The sequence below is a fragment of the Enhydra lutris genome, unplaced genomic scaffold (assembly GCF_002288905.1).
Source record: "Enhydra lutris kenyoni isolate GAN:26980312 unplaced genomic scaffold, ASM228890v2 scaffoldscaffold11, whole genome shotgun sequence".
Lineage (NCBI taxonomy): Eukaryota > Metazoa > Chordata > Mammalia > Carnivora > Mustelidae > Enhydra > Enhydra lutris.
Window position 1 is genome coordinate 22,036,366 of NW_019154095.1, and position 21,870 is coordinate 22,058,235.

The 21,870-nt window shown below is 35.1% G+C and overlaps 1 protein-coding gene across 2 annotated transcripts in view; it reads left to right on the forward strand.

The window, feature by feature from the left end:
- Positions 1-21,870, forward strand: part of LOC111144512 (tumor suppressor candidate 3) — a 249,406-nt gene that overhangs the window by 108,740 nt on the left and 118,796 nt on the right. For both annotated transcript variants that reach the window (XM_022498825.1, XM_022498824.1), the window contains exon 3: positions 17,786-17,903. In XM_022498825.1, the coding sequence (XP_022354533.1) occupies positions 17,786-17,903 (118 nt within the window). The remainder of the gene's footprint in view (positions 1-17,785; positions 17,904-21,870) is intronic.

A 21,870-nucleotide genomic window follows, 5' to 3' on the forward strand; every position in this document is an offset into this window, starting at 1 on the left:
CCCTGAGATGAGGGAGAGGAGATGCAACATGGGGGGTTAAGGGGGTAGGAGAAGAGTAAATGAAACAAGATGGGATTGGGAGGGAGACAAACCATAAGTGACTCTTAATCTCACAAAACAAACTGCGGGTTGATGGGGGGAGGGGGTTTGGCGGGGGTGGGGTTATGGACATTGGGGAGGGTATGTGCTATGGTGAGTGCTGTGAAGTGTGTAAACCTGGTGATTCACAGACCTATACCCCTGGGGATAAAAATATATGTTTATTTAAAAAAAAACAAAACAAAACAGTAGGTTGAACATAGCAGTTTTCTCCTTTACCTTTTTCTCTTTTTCTCTTTTTTCCTTTTTTTTTGTGTGCAGTAGTATCTTCTGATTCTAAGATAATTTCATGTTTCCATAGGTTCTGTACTTTTCATAACTTGCTTCTCCCTTTCACTGTATCACCAAGCCTCTAAGGACTGTCTACCTCTTCTCTGTTGCCTCTCATTTCCCACAAAGTGGTACCTTCTTAAGACTGCTGTGTTTGTTCCTGTGTACTTGTAAGCTTCTTCTTTTACACTGGCTAGCAGCCACTTTCTTATCTATCAAGTCTTAGACCTAGTCTCAATATTGCCTAATTCAGTCACTGTGATTTTATTTATTTATTTAATTAATTAATTCTTTCTTTTTTTCTTTGCATTCTGCCTCTGCTAGGATTTCTCTTCCCCTCTTTTCTGTGGTTCCTGTCTTTCCTCTTCTTGCATGGGTATCTGAAGTTGCAGATGTTAATTTCCCCACCTTTATATAGATTTACATTCTCTAATTTTCTTTTTTATCCTAGTTATTTTATAGGGATGAATAGTTTGGTTTTCTCTTCTGGTAGACTGCAATTTTTAGAAGCTATTAGTTGGTTTTTATTATCTGACAGGAAGAGTGGACTATAGTCAGAGTTAATCTTAGTAGGAAGATTTGGAGTCTGCGCACAAGTGAGAAAGTTCTCTGAAGGAAAAACTAATATACAAATACGATGATGATGGTGACATGCCAAATGCTAGATCACATACAATTAAGGGCTTTGCATTTTCTATGTGTTAAGTAGGATTTTACTGAATTAAACTAATGATTACTATTATGTATTGGAAAAAAACACATTGAAAAGTTTCTTATTATGTAATTTTGGAAGTAAATAGGCTATAAAACAGCATTTTATTCCTTTAGAAAGCTTTATGTATAAAGATTATACCTGAAATGATACAATTATAGTCTTGATAGCTACTCTCAAGCATTCAAAATAAAGTATATTTTATCTTCAAAGCTAGAAATATATATATAAATTCTCTGTTCACAAATGATGACATTCATGTTGTTTTTAAGCATTTGTTCGTGATTTCCATGATTTTTATGTTAGTCATTAACATATTAAATATAGTTTACTATTGATTGTGTTCCCCACCTTAGTCCCTAAATAATTCCTCTTAGATACATAGGAGGCTTGGTCGCATGGGAATAAATTTGTACAGTCCAGTGCTTTGTCAATTAGAACAGCTTCAGATTTGTTCTTTGTAGTAGATCATTGTCTTTGTGAGTAAAATCCAAGGAACAACATGACTTGTTCCTTATTTTTTTGCATAGGTGATGAACCTGTGCAAAAACAAGTTAATATAGCAGACCTGAGATTACTTTCCTTAGAAAGGTCTTTCTCAAAAGTTTAGTTCTTCATTGGTGTATGGAACTTGGATTTTAAGAATGTTCCCACAATTCCATAACTGATAAGAGTCTCACTGTGCCTAAACTCTATACAAACAATCTAGTTTATGTTGAACACCCGCTTTCCCTCTGAGAGTCTGGAATTTTGGTCTGTGCTAAACAGAGGGTATCTACAGGACCAGCTCTCAGTACACATCTTGAACACTAAATCTTTAATAAGCTTTTTTGGTAGATAGCACTCTGAATGCATTGTCACAACTCACTGTTGAAGGAATTAAGTGAATCTTATGTGACTCCAGTGGGATTCACTCTTAAGAGCTTGCATCTAGTTTCCTTCAAAATTTGTTGCAGGTGCCTTTTCCCTTTGCTGATTTTTCTTTGTATTCTTCCACTGAAACAAATCTTAACCTTTCACTGTAATGAATATGACTATAGACTACTCGCCATGAGTCGTTTTCTGTGTGCATCTAAATCTGGATTGGTATCGAGGGCCCCCAACATGTAATCTTTTAATAATTATGAAGTATTTCTTAACACTATTAATAACAAAGTTATGTACTTAATATTCAGTTTAGTTTTTTAATTTAAATTCTTGTTTTTCAGATCTGCAGAATAGTGTTGTTTTGTTTTTCCCTTAAGAATCTTAAATAGAACTGGCAGTCAAAAGAATCTTTATAAAGTTATGGCTTTTTGTCATGGAATTGGATACTACTGTGACGATACAATATTATATTGATCATGACATTTAATTTATATTTTGAACCAGTATTTATTGAACAGTTCACTATCTGTGCTGTATGCTAAAGAGGTAATGTGAACAAACTCACCAGGTTGCCCCTCTCATTGATAGCAGAATTTAGTTGAAATGTTGAACAATGTCACATTATACAATTAACCTTATAATTACCTATTACACAAATAGTAAGCACAGAGATCTGTGAGAAGACCCTGGTCTTATCTGTTAAAGTTGATGTTAAAATAAAAAGGCTTATTGGGGAGGCTGGGTGGCTCAGTCAGCTAAGTATTTGCCTTCGGCTCTTGTCATGATCCCAAGGTCCTGGGATCAAGTACCATGTGGTTGGGCGCCCTGCTTTGTAGGGAGTCTGCTTCTCCCACTCCCACGGCCTCTCCCCCTGGCTTATGCTCTCTCTCTCTCTTGCTTTCTCTCTTTCTCAAATAAATAAAATATTTAAAAAAAAAAGACTTAACTTTGCAAAGTAATAACTGAGGTAATAAGATCTGCAGGATTAGTAGGAATTCACAAAGCATGTATATCTGCTCCCATGCCCTGGACATGTCTGTATGATGTATGTGCCAAGTGTGCCTTGAAGAGAAGGAGGGAATGAAAAGCACCTAAGGAAAAAAAAAACATTCAACTTCAAGTGTAAGCCTAGTTCATTGAGGGAAATAAAAGAGAACTTCAGGCCTGGTATGTGGTAAGAGGGGAAAGAGCTAAAGATGAGATCTGAAAATGCAGTCAGTGGATTTCAAGTTAGATGCTGAACACATTGAGATTTGCATAACCCTTTGCCATTTCTTAAGATGTTCTAATAGCTCATGCTTTTAATTTCATGATAATCAGGAATTATTGTCCTGGTATAAAGGGAAAAATAAACAAAGTACATGTGACTTTTCCAAGTTTGTATATTATGAAGTGCAATGCCAGTACACAAGTCCAGATTTTTTATACATACATACATACATACATACATACTACTTGGCTAAAAGGATAATAAAGAGAGTAGTATTACATTATTTGGAAGTCATATTAAGAGTGGGTGAGCCTGGTGGCATGGAGCACTGGGTGTGGTGAATAAACAATGAATGCTGGAACACTGAAAAGAAATAAAATAAAATGAAAAAAAAAAAAAAGGAAAAAAAATAACCAAAGATAAAAAAGCATCAGAACCAGATGTGGCAGGGATGTTGGCATTACCAGAGCAGAAATTTAAAACAACTGAGTAATATGCTAAGAACTGTAATGGATAAGGTAGCTTGTAAGAATAGATGGGCAATGTAAGCAAAGAGATGGAAACCCTAAGAGAATAAAAAAGAAATGCTAGAAATAAAAGACACCATAACAGAAATGAAGACTGCCTTTGATGGACTTAGTAGTAGACTTAACATGGCTGAGAGAAGAATCTCTGAGCTAGAGGATACATCAGTAGAATTTTTGAAAACTAAAAGCCAGAGAGAACAAAGCCTGAAAAAAAATAAAGAATATCCATGGACTGTGGGACAACTACAAAAATTTCAGTACTGATGTGTAATGGGATTAATCAGGAGAAGGAAAAGAACAGAATAAATATTTGCAATAATAATGACTGAGATTTCTCCAAATTAACCTCAGATCTCAAACTGCAGATTGAGAAAACTCGAAGAACACCAAGTAGGATAAATGCCAAATAAAGTAACACCTTGGCATGTCATCTTCAAACTACAGAAATTAAAAACAAACAAAAATTCCTGAAAGAAGCCAGAGTGTGTTGGGGGAAATCTATAGAGGAACATGAACAAGAATTACATTTGACTTTTTAGAAATCACGTGAACAAGAAGAGTGGAATGAAATACTTAAATGTTGAGAGAGAGTAGGATAGCATTTGCACCCTATGAAATTATGTTTCACAAATGAAGGATAAATACTTTTTCAAACAGACAAAAATTGAGATTCCTTGCCAGTTGACCTGTCTTTTAAGAAATGTTTTAAAAGAAGTTCTTTATAGAGAAGGAAAATTATAGGTCAAAAACTTGGGTTTATATAAAGAAAGGAAGAACATCAAAGAAGGAATAAATAAAGGTCAGATAAAAACTTAGGGAAGGAAATAAAATGTGTACAGATTTGGAAGTAAGACATAAAACTGTCTTTGTTTATAAACATCATGATTATCTATGTAGAGAACCCGAAAGAATCAAAAAAACTTTTGGAACTAATGATGAATTATTGCAAGTTCACATGAAACAAAGCAAATATGCAAAAGCTAATTGTTTTCCTGTATACCAACAATAATACATGATATTTGCAATTAAAAACACAATACTATTTACATTAGCACCTCCCAGAATGAAATAAATACTAAGGTATAACTCTAAAAATATGTAAAAATATGTAAAAAAAAATACTAAGGTATAACTCTAAAAATAAATACTAAGGTATAACTCTAAAAATATGTAAAATATGAGAAAAATTATAAAAGTAATGAGTGAAATCAAAGAACAAATAAATGGAGAGATATTTTATGTTCATGGATAAGCAGACTCACTGTTGCTAAGATGTCAGTTCTTTCCAATTTGATTTATAGAATAAGTGTAATCCCAATAAAAGAATTTTGTCATTTTGTGGATGTTGATAAACTGATTTTAAAGTTTATATGGTGATGCAAAACACCCAGAATAGCCAGCACCATATTGGGGAAGAACATAGTTGAAAACTGATATTACCTGATTTTAAGACTTACTCTAAAGCTACAGTAATCAAGATATTGTGGTGTTGATGAAAGCATAGATGAACACATCAGTGGAACAGAATAGAGAGCCTAGAACTACATGTCCATAAATAGCTGATCTGTGAGAAAGGGTCCAAGGCCATACAGTGAAGCAACAATAATCTCTTTAGTGAACGGTACTGGAATAGTTAGAGATCCACATGCAAAAAATGAATCTAGGTACAGACCTTGTAATTGTCTCAAAATTAATTTAAAAGGTATAGACCTAAATAAATGTAAACTGCAAAACTATAAAATTAGAAGATAGGAGAAAACCTGGATGACCTTGGGCATGCATGGTGAAGCCTTTTTAGATAAAAAACCAAAGACATGATTCATGAAGTAATAAATGATAAACTGGATTTCATTAAAATGAAAATTTTCTGCTCTGTGAAAGGACGGTATCAAGAGAACTAGTAGACAGGCCCCAGACTGGGAGAACAATATTCACAGAAGACTCATAATGGACTCATATTATCTGAAATATAAGAAGTACTCTTAAAATAATAAAAACACACCACACACACAAATGCACCAAAGACCTTAACAGATACCTCACTGAAGAAGGTATATAGATGGCAGATCAGAATATGAAAAGATGCTCCACATTGTATGTCATCCGGGAAATGACAATTATGAGGACAATGAGATCCCAGTACACACCTATTAGAATGCCAGAATTCAGAAAAACCAAGAATACCAAATGCTGACAAGAATGTGAAGTAACAGGAACTTTCTTACATTGCTGGTGGGAATGCAAAATTGAATAGCTACTTCGGAAGAAAGTTTTTGTACAAAACAAAACATAATCTGATCATATGATAGCAATCACTCATGTTGGTATTTATCCAGAGAAGTTCAAAACAATGTCCACACCAAAATGTGCACAGAGATGTTGCAGCTTTATTCATAATTGCCAAAAACTTGGAAGCAATCAAGATGTTTCTCAGTAAGTAAACGGATAAACTGGTACATCCGTACAATGGAATGTTACTCAGTGCTAAAAAGAACTCAGCTATCAGGCCATGAAAAGACATGGAAGAACCTTAAATGCATGTTAGTACGTGAAAGAAACCAATTTGACAGAAGACGTGAACAGATATTTCTGCAAAGAAGACATCAAATGGCCAACAGACACATGAATAAGTGCTCATTATCACTCAACATCAGGGAAATACAAATCAAAACCACAGTGAGATACCCCCTCACACCAGTCAGAATGGCTAAACTTAACAAGTCAGGAAATGACAGATGTTGGTGAGGATGTGGAGAAAGGGGAGCCCTCCTACACTGTTGGTGGGAATGCAAGCTGGTGCAACCACTCTGGAAAACAGTATGGAGGTTCCTCAAAAAGTTGAAAATAGAGCTACCCTATGACCCAGCAATCGCACTACTGGGTGTTTACCCCAAAAATACAAATGCAGTGGTTGGAAGGGGCACCTGCACCCCAATGTTTATAGCAGCAATGACTACAATAGCCAAACTATAGGAAGAGCCTAGATGTTCATCAAAGATGAATGGATAAAGAAGATGTGGTGTATGTGTATATATATATATGCAATGAAATATTATGCAGGCATCAAAAAATGAAATCTTGCCATTTGCAATGATATGGATGGAACTAGAGGGTATTATGCTAAGCGAAACAAGTCAGAGAAAGACAGTTATATTCGCACAGATATGTGGAATTTGAGAAACAAACCAGAGTTTCTTAGGGGAAGAGAGGAAAAAATGAAACAGGATGAAACCAGAGATGAAATAGGATGAAACCAGAGAGGGAGACCATAAGAGACCCTTTTTTTTTTTTTTTTTTTTTTTGGTAAGATTTTATTTATTTATTTGACAAAGACCACAAGTAGGCGGAGAGGCAGGCAGAGAGAGAGGGGTAAGCAGGCTCCCTGCTGAGCAGAGAGCCCAATGCGGGGCATGATCCCAGGACCCTGAGATCATGACAGGAGCCCTAAGGCAGAGGCTTAACTCTCTGAGCCACCAAGGCACCCCAAGAGACTCTTAATCTCAGGAAACAAACTGAGGGTTGCTGGAGTGGAAGGGAGCGGGAAGGTGTAGGGTGGCTGGGTGATGGACATTGGGGAAGGTATGTCCTCTGGTGAGAGTATAAGACTGATGATTCACAGACCTGTACCCCTAAAACAAATAATATATGTCAATAAATAAATAAATAAAATCTGCTCAAGGGAAAGAGAACATGTACCCAATTATCAAAAATTACCAATCACTAATATTATAAATATTTAAACTACAGATATCTGAAATAACAGGAAAAAAGTATATTAATATTATTTTAAATACACATTTTGAAATGGTGCTATTCAAAAGGAATATTTTTAATTTGTCAAGAATTATAAAGCTGAGTAAGTTGTAAACTGTATGTACAAATAGTATGTGCAAATTTCCAGTTTGACAGGTATAAAATTTACATTGAATAATTACAAAAAACAAAACAAAACAAAAAAACATGAAGCCAATTTGTGAAGACTGCATACTGTGTGATCCCAACTATATGATATTCTGGAAAAGGCAGAAGTATTGGAGACAATAAAGATAAGTGATTGTCAAGAATGAATGGTGAGAGGTGAAAAGGCAGAGTACAGAGGATTTGAGTGAAAGTACTCTTGAAGATATTATAATGATAGTTACATGTTTAAACTTTTGTCCAAGCCCATAGAATGTACAATGCTGAAAATGAACCCCAAGTTAAAGTATGGAATTTGGGTGATATGATGTGTCAATGGATGTTCCTTCATGGTAAAGAAAAAAAATGTACCATGCTGGTCAATGATATTGATCAATGGGGGAGTCTATGCATGTGTGGGGGACAAGCAATACATGGGAAGTCTCTCTTCTTCCTGACGATTTTGTTATAAACCTAAAACTGTTCCAAAAAAAAAAGTCCTAGGAAAAAATTCCAGATGATTTTTGATGTAAGTGGTTGGGGAACAATACTCTTGAGAATTGAGTTTGTATCTTGATGTATAATTATAGGTGTAGTTTTAACTTGTCTCTTATTATGTGAGTTCAAATTCTGCAGGCTGTAATAATTACTGGCCAGAGAACAGAGCCAAGCCGATTAAATCCTGTTCTTCAGATTCCTCAGATGAAACAGATAAAGCCAGTACCTGTATTATAAGGCTTTGTGGAAGTAGAACTATCCTGTGATCCAGCAATTGCACTACTAATTATTTACCCAAAGGATACAAATTTTATATTTATGACATTCAATAAGATCTTTTTAAAGTTCCAACATTTCCAATCTGTGGCAGGGACAAAGATCCTCAGAATCTTTTTGCATATTTTAATATACATAAAAATAATAAAATAAATACTTAACTCTAAAAAAACAATAATAAGGCTTTGTGGAGACTAAATGAAAGAATTGTAAATACCTAAAAGGGTTCTTGCAAATGGTAAACCTCAAATGTTACTGATGATGGTGATGCTTTTATTTTTATTTTTATTTATTTATTTATTTGACAGACGGACATCACAAGTAGGCAGAGAGGCAGGCAGAGAGAGAGGGGGGAAGCAGGCTCCCCGCTGAGCAGAGAGCCTGATGTGGGGCTCGATCCCAGGACCCCAAGACCAGGACCTGAATCGAAGGCAGAGGCTTAACCCACTGAGCCACCCAGGCACCCCGATGGTGATGCTTTTAGTTAAGCAGAAAACACCTAATCCCACCTCATGGAACACAGTTTTGTTTTGTTTTTTTTTTTCATCTTGTGTGTCTGCCTTTTTGATTCATTCCAGCCAAGTTCTCTAAAGGCTGCGTATATTAGGCTCTTTACCACACGCTCAGGAATCCTGTAGGATTCATGCTATGATTTCCTATTTTCAACCTGAGTAAATGCATTCTTTTATTCCAATATTTTTGGATGTTATCCTAATTCCTAGGCAGGTTATTATAAACAAGATTTACATTGTTTTGAACTTGTTCATTTATTTTGTATTCGTTATTTAACATTATATACATTTCCCTAATAGATGGACCTATCTTATGGCCAGGGCCTGTGTCTTTCTGCTCACTTTTACCCCTCCCAGACCCCATATTACTTCCATCTATTTATTCATCGATTGGTTCTTTATTATTAGTTCCACAATTATTGATCAAATATATACTATAGTTTTTATACCTATAGTGTGTGTGTATAAACTTGTGAACAATGGATGAATTAGTTTTTTTCTTTACTACATGGTGTGTCAGTCTTCCTCAGACACAATGTCTAAGCATTTATATGTTATCATTTTTTAAAGAGAGCAAAAAATCTATCGACTTATAAACTGAGTGCTAACTGTGCATATATATACAATTCAGCATCTCTTATGTTCATACACAATTTTGCCTTGAGATACATGTTTGAATCTCATATTTCATGTTAGAGTTGTTTTCCAAGGAAAGGTAATTTACGTAGGTCTGATAAAGGGAAAAAATAGATGTATAGGAAACATGGAACATGATGGACACAACCTCTTTATCTTACCTAGTAGTCAATTACAGTATAGTATTGAATTGTTGATATCTCAACCCTTTAGAGGCTTTGGGTTTATTGAATGTATTTCAGTATATTTAGTAGGGTCCTGGAATGTATAGCATAACCAAAGGAAAATCATTCTGTTAAAATGTTTGTATATTGTGCTGTTTACCAGTTTGTTTTCAGAGTACCAGAACCCTAAGTAATAGGCATTCTACTCACATCAGATCTCTCTCCACACACCATTATCTATAGAAGTTGATTGATTAGGAGTTTTATGAAGAAATACTCTGGAATAACTTTGTAATATATATTTATATACATATACATATATATATCGTAGCTATATGACTCCAAAAGGCATACATTGAGATTTTGGTAAAAATCCATTACCGTATAGGAAGTTTGATTAACATTAAAGTGAAAAACCATATTTCTTGAAAAAAATCCCTTCAACGGCATTAAAGATTAAAGTTAAACATTCCTCATGAGAAATACATTAAATATCTTCAGCTATAGACGGGTTAATAATCTGTTTTCATTTTATATAACCTTTTACAAAGGGTTATAATATTAAAAAGTTACAGCATTTGGATTAGGTGATGTTTTTTCTTGTTCCCATAATAAAAAAATTGAGAAGATTTAATATAACAGATTTAACAGAAGCATGCCCTGAAGTTACTGCCTAAGCCCTTCTGGATGCTTTGATGCAACTTGACTGCCCTCTTCAGGCTACATATAAATATATTAGAACAATTTACAATGTCCTTTAAACTCATAAAAGTAGTCCTCTAATATTCCTCTAAATTACCGAAACAAAATATATTTTTTTAGGTAACAGTTAAGTGGCTTATAGCATTTGTGGTTTTCGACTTTGAATTTCAGATGGCAGTGAGGTCTGAAGTGTGCTAATAAGTACTAGGGATATCTTACTTGCTTGTTAGTCTAAGGCAACATAGACATATGGAAGAATCCAGTTACTTTCTTTTTTTTTTTTTTAAATATTTTATTTATTTATTTGGCAGACAGAGATCACAGTTAGGCAGAGAGGCAGGCAGAGAGAGAGAGAGAGGAGGAAGCAGGCTCCCTGCTGAGGTGAGAGCCCGATGTGGGGCTTGATCCCAGGACTCTGGGATCATGACCTGAGCCGAAGGCAGAGGCTTTAACCCACTGAGCCACCCAGGCGCCCCAGAATCCAGTTACTTTCTTTGTCATTAGTTAGGATTTCTCTATTTACCTGTTAAGCATTGAGAAGTTGGAATTAAGAGATAAAGGAGTTAAGAGAACTGGTTTTATGGTATGGGGCACATTCCTTCTAAGGAGTCCTTTTTACTTTGAATAGGTATCATTAACATTGAAATACATGTTTTTCAGTCTCTTTGAATTATTTAATGACAAAGAGATCTGTTCATTGATGCTATTACTATGGAATTGCGCCCAACAACATCAAAACCCACATTTATGTTGTCAGTATTATATTTTCTCTAAGTATTTGTGTTAAGAAAGTGTAATTGCTTGGCTTTACCAAAATTCTCTATTCCAGCTAGAAATATACTTTTTTTAAAGATTTTTTTAAAGATTTTATTTATTTATTTATTTGACAGAGAGATCAGTAGTAGGCAGAGAGGCAAGCAGAGAGAGAGTGGGAAGCAGGCCCCTTGCTGAGCAGAGAGCCTGATGCCGGGCTCAATCCCAGGGCCCCAGGATCATGACCTGAGCTGAAGGCAGAGGCTCAACCCACTGAGCCACCCAGGCGCCCCCAGAAATAAACTTTTTTCAAAAAATTTTTTATTTATTCATTTGAGAGAGAGTGAGAGTGTTGGGGGGTAGGGCCAGAGGAAGAGGGAGAAGCGGATTCCCTGCTGAGTGGGCAGCCTGGCTGGGGCTCCATCCCAGATCCCAGGATTATGACTGAGCCTAAGGCAGATGCTTAACCGACTGAGCTACCCAGGCACCCCCCCACACCTAGATATATTCTTAAGTAGAAGCAACCTGTCTAGAAAATTTTTTGGTTGCTTTGGTGCTTTAGATTCTAAAGGAAAATATGTAAGACATAGGTCGTAACTTCATTTATATACTAATTTAATAACCATATATATATATATATACATATATATATATATACACACACATACACACACACACATATATATATGTATTTATCCTCATATAGACCAGTACAGTAACATTTCTAAGTGTTTTTCAAACATTTATTTTCTCCACCTCCAATGTATAGTACACAGTGTTTCCAGATACTACTTTTAAATTAGTATTTTGTACAATTCACTTTTTTCAGTACAGTTATGGTTGTTCACTGTTGAGAGAGTAAAGTCAAGATCCTATTTATATTTCTATTGGAAGAGAGCTTCCAGTCTCTTCTTCCCTTATTTTCTAACTTTATTTCCCTTTATTTTCTAACATGAAGCCTATATTCTATTATTTAAAATATATAATACACATTTCAGACTGGGTAGTCTTTGTTTATACTGCTTCTGCTACCTTAATATTCTCTTTCTATCCTTCCTTATAATTTTAGTCCTTCCATTCTTTTCTGAATATTTTCACATTCACACTTTGTCCACTGGAGTGGACTCCAGTCTACTGGGCTCTCATTCACCTCTATATGCTATATATATCATATTTAGAATCTGCATTTTAAAAAAATATACATTTGATCTTTGAACAATGCAGGGGTTAGGGGCACTGATCCCTGTATGCATTCGAAAATCTGTACATAACTTTAAAAAAAGTTTTTTTTTTTTTTAATTTATTCATGAGAGACAGAGAGAGATAGAGGCAGAAGGAGAAGCAGGCTCCCTGCAGAGCAGGGAGTCCAATGTGGGACTTGATCCCAGAACTCTGGGATCATGACCTGAGCCAAAGGTAGATTTTTAACCAACTGAGCCACCCAGACTCCCTGCGCCTAACTTTGACTCCCCCAAAATTTACTTATAGCCTACTGTTGACAGGAAGCTTTATATATAACATAAACAATTGATTAGCAAGTATTTTATATATAATATGTATTATATACTATATTCGTTATAATAAAGCTAGAGAAAAGAAAATGTTATTAAAATTACAAGGATGAGAAAATACATTTACAATATTGTATCAAAAATTTTTCATATAAATGGACCTTTAGTGCATTTCTATTCATTTTTCTTAGAAGCCTCTTAAAGGTAGAGATTATGAGTTATAATTCTTTATTATTGTAGCACACACTAAAATGCTGAATAAACATCATTGATGATTAATTTCTGGGTTCCATATTTGCATATGAATTGATGTTATGGATTATGTTAGATGAGGTTTTAGATGATGTTAGATGATGATTTAGTCATTATATTAGATGATGTTAGATTGACAATTTAGTCGTTATAGCCTTTCAAGTCGTGCCTACTATTCCTTTGGCAAATAGCATGTATTTGGGATGGTAAATAGATTTAAAATATTTCTTTCTTTTCTTCCCAAGACAACCAGTAGAGTAAAGTAAATTGGCCTTAAAAGAGACACTAACCTGTAATGTACAAGACATTAACCTATAATGTACATCTGACTCAGTTATGGAATTCAGAATTACTAATGTAGTGATATTTAGTTTTAGGGTATATATGCTATATTGACTTTTTAGGAAATTATATTATTATTACCATCATCAAACCTTAGTTAAGTGCCCATGCTGTACTAGGTCCTATCCATTGAATGAATAGTCAGCGGATAAATACAACATGCATAAATGGACCAGATATATGGAAAAAGCAAATAGTAATATACATTAGCTGAGAAGTTCTATTTCAGGCAGTTGCCTTAGCAAATATTTTAGGTATAGAGATTTGAAGTGACTTCTGAAGGAGAGGAAGTTTTCGAGCAAACTTTTGAAAGAGGGAGGACATTCTAAGCAAAGGATTTAAACTCCAAGAATGAACATGGGACATCATAAAACAGCCTTTAAGTGTGATACGGTCATATAGTATTGGTCAGAGATCTAAGTTGTGGCTGGTGTACGGATGATCTTGCCTTCTGTTCTGCCCATTGTCTTTTATATAGGCAGTGGGAAACTCCGGCTTTGGAACACAGGATAGAATCTACAATTGCTAGTTGGGAACTTCAGCTGAAAAAGTGGGGTGATATGGAATAAATAGTCTGAAGGCAAAATTAATTCATCCTCTTTGACTCCTCAATACTCTTTGTCACATTTTCTTATTTTATTTTCTTCAGAGGACTTATGATTATTTGAAATGTTGGATATACTTGTATGAGGCCTCTCTCACTGGACTGTATTCTCCTTAAGATCAGAGCCCTTGCTCCTTTTTAATTTTTGGTGGCCGTACTGCGTATTTGTGGAGTGAAGTAATGCCTGCATGAATGAATGAATACTTGGTAGACTGTAGTAGGCCTGGTCTAGTTACAGCATTATGAGGGAAAGAAATTCAACATTATTGCTATGCTACATCATTCTATAAGATACTGTACACGGATCTCTGGGATCATGACCTGAGCCGAAGGCAGAGGTTTTAACCCACTGAGCCACCCAGGTACCCCAAGCACAATGCAGTCTTAAGCGGATCCTTACAATGATCTGTTTTTATATTATGGTCCAAAAAAATGATGCCCTTAGGGTCTTTATGCTAAATGACCTCAGATTATAGCCCTGTTTGTATTTTACCCTTTTAAATATATATATATATTAATCACAGCAATATTATGTGCTCCTTGTTAATAAGAAAACAAAAAGTCTAAAATGAACAACTACACTCCTTAGCCTTCACACTCCTCTCTTTGTATACTTGGCCATAGGCAATCATATTATTCCTTTGTATTTTCTTCCTCTGGTGATTTTTTTTCTTCATATTTCTAAATGTTACTCTTATAACAATATTTCATAAAGCAGACTTGATCTTGATGTTTCTTTCTATGATAGGTAAGTATTTAATTCAGCTCTCCTTATTTGTATAGCTTCCTAGTTCTTTTATTATTGTAACAGTAAATAGCATCCTTCTATTTCTTGTCATTAGCTATAGATCACTTCTTTTATTCCCTAATTGGTCACATGAAGATTAGGAAGCGCACACTTTGTTCTCACTTCTTCCCCTCCTCTTTTGCCTACCAGACCCTGTTAATTATACTTTGACGGTGTCAAGAGTTGATAGCATTTACCTTCCATACTGTTCAAAATAATGAACCTTTCTCATTTCCAATTCACCAAAATTATGATACATTTTTTAAAAAAGATTTTATTTATTTATTTGACAGAGACACAGTGAGGGAGGGAACACAACCAGGGGACGTGGGAGAGGGAGAAGCAGGCTCCCCGCTGCGCCAGGAGCTTGATGATGTAGGGCTCCATCCCGGGACCCGAGTACCGTGACCTGAGCTGAAGGCAGATGCTTAACGACTGATGCCCCAATGTTATGATACATTTTAATTTACATCTTAAATATTCTTTTTTTTTTATAGTTTTTCCTGGACCAAATATGTCTTACGTAATATGGTCTTAGTATCTTCCAACTTTTACTGATTCTAATAATTGCTTAGAATCTTCTTATCTTAAAGTCCAATTAGATTTCTATTCTAATTTGCACCTTATAACTTCTTAGTTGGATCACAGTTTTCTTACACATCTTCTAACCTGCCTACCTTAACCATGATTCTAGTTGCCCTTTTCCCTTTCTTGTAGCGTTTCTATCATACTCCCAAGTTTTCTCATTTTTCTCCTTCAAAATTACCTTTCTTTCTGTTAAATCCTAGGGTAATTTCATATTCATTACATTTCTGAGAATATGTTTGTTTCAAACTTACTTGTTTAGTTATCTGTCATTGTCAGTTATCTGCCAATATCCAGTGCTGGTAATTACCTGTCCAGTCCCAATCTCATTGTCACTGTTACATATTTTTTCCTCTGACATTCTTTTTATCTATAATAATCTGAACTATCACAATATGTCTGGTATTGGGTCTTTTCCTGTTTTTCTTACTTAAAATCTGGGTAATATTGTAATTTGAAGACTTAGTCTCCTTTCATTGTATTATGTTTCCAGAAATATTTCCTCTATTCTCTCTTGTATTTCTGGGTCTTCTCTGGAAGTTGGAATTTTTGGATTATATCTGTATGTCCCTTTCTCCCTCTTTTTTTCCATTATAGTCCACCTGTGTCTTTTTTATTCTGTAAATTTTATTTAACACTATCTTCTAATATTGGTATTTAATTTCAACAATCCTATTTTAAATTTTAAGTGCTCTCTTTTACTTTCTTTGTTCCTTTTTTCTATGATGTTGTGTGTGTATGTGAATTACTGCAGGAAGAAGCAGGCTGTCATGGGCCCTGAGCATCCCTGCAAGTTCTTACTTGTTTTGCCAAGAAGGCAGAGGCCTGACTGCTCTTTACCTGGGCAGTTGCTCAAGGGGTATGTGCAATGAGAAGCCTTAAGGAATGAAATAGTGTCCCCCACTGAGCCAAGCACAGGCTTTATCTCACTTATTACAGAAACAGTAAGTCCCTCAAACTCGGTGTTCCCCTCTTGTAACCCAGTCAACTGTGTGTACTGGCATTCACGAAGGACCCATTGTGTCACCCGTGAGACTTGGGGGCAGGGGTAACGGATGTGAATGAACATGAAGTAATAAAGTCCTTTGGCAATGACCCAGCATCTCATCTTTTCTGCCAGCTTCTATGAAACAGTAACAGGGCAGCTTGTTAGCTTCTGTGTAAGATAAAATCTCATCCTCTGCGCAGTTCTTGACAAATTCTTCTCACTTTTTCTGAGTATATTAAAGTTTCTTTTTAATGTTTTTGAACTACTTTAAATTATGTTTCTTCTGAAGGTGGTTTTGTTTGGGATTTTCTCCTTTTTTTGTTTTGTTTTGTTTTTTTTTTTAATCATGTTGTGTTTTCCTCAATCACTAAAGGTGATTTTTTTTTTTTTTTTTTTTTTAAATAATCCAGTCATTTAGCTATAGAAACACTAACATAGGAACTGGTTGGGAGTGGTGCAGGAGGTTGGATCTTCTATTCCATATAAAGAAATTTAATTATGATCTCTGAACTCCATTTCTTATCTCCAGACCCTGCTGCTTCTTCATCCAGCATCTTTCCCAACTCTTTCCCCGCACTGCAGTCTCCCTTTGTGATCGTACCTTCCGCCATCAAAACTTCTCCACTAGCTTTCTGTTTTCCAGGTATTTCTTCAAATCTCCTATCTGCTGCTGACTCTACTCCAAGTCTTTGTGTTATTAGGAGGCTGTACATTTTTATATCTTCCATTTTGGGCGAGGGAGGAAATAAACTCCTTTCTCAGTTATATGGAGGTAACACACTTTATAAAAACGTGTTTTAATGATCACCTGTTGCCTCTTGTTTCTATAACTATACTTAACATCCTTCTAGTAATGCCATATATCTGTTTCTACTCCAACCCTACACTTAAATAAAGCTTTATCATTTGGAAAATCAATAAAATATCCAATAGAAATTCAAAATAGGAGTGAATAATGTTCATAGAGGAGGGCTTATTTGTGGCATGTGGTTTAACTATGAAGGGAATTTTTACTTACTTTTACTGATTACTTTAGTAACTTTGAATGTAAATGCACTTTTAGATAAATGAAATATGTAAAGATGTTATATAATGCATTTATAATTTTAAAAATGCCTATTATTTTTGTTCTCTGTTAAACAGAATTGCCTATACTCTTAAAAATTGCTTTATGTCCTTTACTAAAAATCATCTGAAGATTGAAATTATAGGTTTAGGGGATGCTACAAACCCTGGAGTTAGAGTTGTTGATTATTTAAAGGGCCATGCCAGACTTTTGGCCCACACACTTGCCATTGCAACCGTTCGACTCTGCCTATACATAGTACAGTAGCAGTCACAGCAGTGCAAATGGATCAGTGCGGCTGGGGCTCAGTAAAGCTTTATGAACAACAAAATACGAATCTTAAATAATTTTTACATGTGATAGAATCTTTTGTTACAACTATGTGAAAACATAAGATCAGGGCTTGCAGTCTGTACAGAAAGTAGCCAGATTAGCCAACCCCGGTGTTAGAATTACCTGTTTCATTAACAGCTTTGTTTACCCTGGACTGCTGATATGTCTTAACTCTGCCCGGTTCTCCTCATCAGGCAAGCTAATGAAGAATATCAAATACTGGCTAACTCCTGGCGCTACTCGTCTGCCTTTTGCAACAAACTCTTCTTCAGTATGGTGGACTATGATGAGGGGACAGATGTTTTCCAACAGGTAAAAGAGTTATTTTATTTTGCTATATATATATGTATATATATCTTATTTTGCTAATATATTTAATAGAGTTGGTTATGGTGAATAAGTTTTTATTGGTCAAATAAAAATATAATGCATTGAATAAGTTAATAACTACAATACGTAGTTAAAATAAATTCTGTAATGTGATTAAAATAATTTTAGCCAATGTTATCTTTATCATTGCACAGTTTTTGCTATTAGTATGGTAAACACATTCTAACTTTTCCATTATAGAGGAAATATGTTTTTTCAAGCATATAGTAGTAGTTTACATGCATTATCCTTATTTTGACATTTAACTATATTGGGTTTAGGTGACATTTTGCACAAATTTATGAAATTTTATATAAATTCAATGTAATGTTAACTTAAGCCTCACTTCTTCCAATGTGACAGATAAGGAGAATTTTACATGTAAAGTAATAAATATTTATTTAAAAGTATTCTCTGTTACGGACTGAATTGTGTGCCTCCCGAACTCATATGTTGAAGCCATAACCTACAAGCGACTGTATTTGGAGAAAGGGACTCTAAGGAGATAATTAAGGTTAAATGAAATCATAGAATGGGACCCTGATCAAATAGACTTATCTTACAAGGATAAGAAGCAGAAGATAGCAGGGAAGTATGTGCACAGAGAAAAGGCCATGTAAGGACACTGCAAGAAGACGGCCATCTGCAAATTAGTAAAAGAGGTCTCATCAGAGACCAATCCTGCTGGCATCTTGATTTTGGACTTTAGCTTCCAGACTGTGAGAAAACAAATTTCTATATTTTAAGCCACCCAGTCCGTGGTATTCTGTTCTAGTAACCTGAGCAGACTAACACATTCTCATTTACACAGTCTTCTCTGTAGAGCAAGACAATGAATTGCAGCATAAGGATGTTGGTTGTCATCGATTCTGTCATGGTCGAGTCATCATCACTGCTAACATGAAGTGCTCATGATCCAAGCACCTCGAAGTGCTTCATGTATATTCTTCATTTAGTTTTACAGTGATCCAATGAGAAAAGTAATGTGATCTTCATTTCACACATAAGGAATTTAAAGTGTGGAGAGGTTGCTTTTCTAGGTTTACAAAGTTAGTGTAATATAGGGCCAAAGTTTGAGCTCAGTAGTTTGTCTCCCAGAGCTCTAGTTCTTATGCTATTACCTTGCAGCTACTAATATTTTTGTACTTATCACTACATGATCAGTGCTTTTCAAATGTAAAATTTATTGTAGTACATGGCATTGATTAGTTTGATCTGTTTTATTTTTCTCACATGTGACACTCTTTGGCATAATACTTTATCAGGTCATGGAAAAGCATTTAGTTCTGTAAAGAATCTAGCTTGCTAATTATAAATGGGCCATTAGTAAGTATTTTTGCTTATTTGCTTCCAGATTGATTATTCATTCATCTTTGCCAATTTCTAGTTGAATAAGAAATTCCTCTTTTGGGGCACCTGGGTGGCTCAGTGGGTTAAACCTCTGTCTTCGGCTCAGGTCATGGTCTCAGGGTCCTGGGATGGAGCCCCACATCAGGCTCTCTGCTCGGCAGGGAGCCTGCTTCCCCCTCCCTCTCTCTCTGCTTGCCTCTCTGCCTACTTGTGATCTCTCTCTCTCTGTCAAATAAATAAATAAAATCTTAAAAAAAAAAAAAGAAATTCCTCTTTTTTCCTTTTGCCTTCAATAGCCTTTATTCTTGGTCTTTCCTGTTAGTGTTCCTCACTTATTTCTTCCCCTATAAATTTATTTGTCCTTTGGGATGTTTCCTTCTGTTCACCTGTTCAACAAATGTTACTGACTCTCTACTCTGTAGGAGCAATGGATTGGTGAGAAACACATATATAGCTCTTCCCCATAAAGATCTTACAGATCAGGGAGCTGATAGTGATACTATCATAATAATAAAACACACACACACACATATATGTGTGTGTGTGTGTGTATGTATGTATATATATATATATATATATATATATATATATATATATATATACAGATCTTCCTTGACTTACATTGGAGTTATGTCCCGATAAAGCCATTCATTTTAAGTCGAAAATATTGTAAGTCAGAAATGCATTTAATACACCTAACTACTGAATATCATAGTTTAGCCAACCCTACCTTCAGTGTGCTCGGAACACTTGAATTGTCTACAGTTGGACAGAATTGTCCTTTGTGATTTATTGAATATGATAGTCAAAGTGAAAGACAGAATGGTTGTATGGGCACAGAATGGTTGTTGGTGTATCAGTTGTTTACCCTCATGACCGCATGGTTGACTGAGAGCTGTGGTTCACTGTGCTTGGTCAGCGTCATGAGAGAGCTTTGTGTTGTGTAGCACCGCCCCACCAAAAGATAAAAAATCAAAATTTGAGTACAATTTCTACTGAATATGTACACTTTGGCACCGTTGTAAGGTTAAAAAATTGCAAGGTGAACCGTCATAAGTCAGGGACCATCTGTAATTTCAAATAACTTTACAAAGGAAAATTATAGTACTATAAGAACCAAGTACTAATTCATGCAATTTGTATGTCTCCATGGACTCTCAGGAGAATTGACCTAAGAGATCATCAGGTGAAGTGCTATTCATTATATATTTGAATTCTCTCTGCCATATTAGGAAATAGCTGTCCAGGTCCATTGTGCCCGCGAGAGCAGAGGCTTCAAGCCCAAATATCTCTCCTGGCCAAGTGTGTAAACTAAGTATTTGAATTGAATTATGGTATTAGTTTAGTTGAATTATGGTATCTTTATATATGTACTACATTCTTAATATATTAAACACATTGGTTCTTTACCTGCATAATTACATATGTTCTCTCCTATTTTTATAAAACAAAGTCTTTCTGGGTCATTTTTTATAAAATAAGTCTTTAGTGGAAATACTTTGATTTCATTTTCTCCTAACAACTGTTAAGAAATAAGTTCAGCAGAACACTATGCTGTTGGTCTCATTGTTGAGTCAACAGTATGGTGTGGATGAGGACTTCGGCAAACTGGAGTAGACAAACTTGACCTCAGAGGCATACAGCTTGTTCTAGCTGTGTTTAGCAAATGCAGGCCACATGTAGCTGGAGTTGCTTTTTTCAAGGAGAAACCCAAATATGAATTTTATATGAAATTTTTCTATCTTTAAAATGTGGGCAACTAATTCAAACTGTGTGCTGAATACTGACTGTATAGGCTGCCTGTATATAACCTTATAGATATATTGTTAGATATAATTATTGAATTCTTCTGTATGCTTTAGACATAAGATTTTTTTTTTAAAGTTTAACAGATACGAAAATTGACATCAATATTGTTTTTAGTTGAAAACTTTTCTCAGGTTAATTTTGATTCAGCAGAATTCTGAATATAGAACTGTTTTGTCTTATCTAAAACCTAGCCCCTGGCTTAGCAATAAGAGTTATTTTAAAAATGCATAAAAGTTATAGCAGTTAGTGGTTTTATGGGGAATTATACAAAAATAGGGAAGGTACATATTTTGCTTTATTGAGAACTAAAAGATTTTTAATGCTAGGTTTCTTTTCTCACTAACTATGGAACTACATTTTGTTGAAGAGCTCTTTCTGAATTGACATTTTAAAACATTGTGCTTTCCGAAGATAATATTAACAGGAATGCTAAAACTTACTGGGGGCTTGTTGGGAAAGTAACTTCAATTATATGTGATTCCCATGTAATGGTTGAGGCTAAGTGAATGATAACAGACCGACCAGTGAATGATAACAGACCGACCAGTTAATGATTGTGGTGTGTTAGAAGCAGGTATGGACTAGCAATAAGATCTGTATTGTACCCTGCTTTGTGTATAGTCTTGGGGAATTTGTACATTTTAATGAAGATCAAAGCTTTGAATAAGATTATTTTTTAACTCTAAGATTTTTAGATCTTAAACCTTAGGAATTTGTTCCAATGCAGAGAGTTTTTAATTGTAATATATTA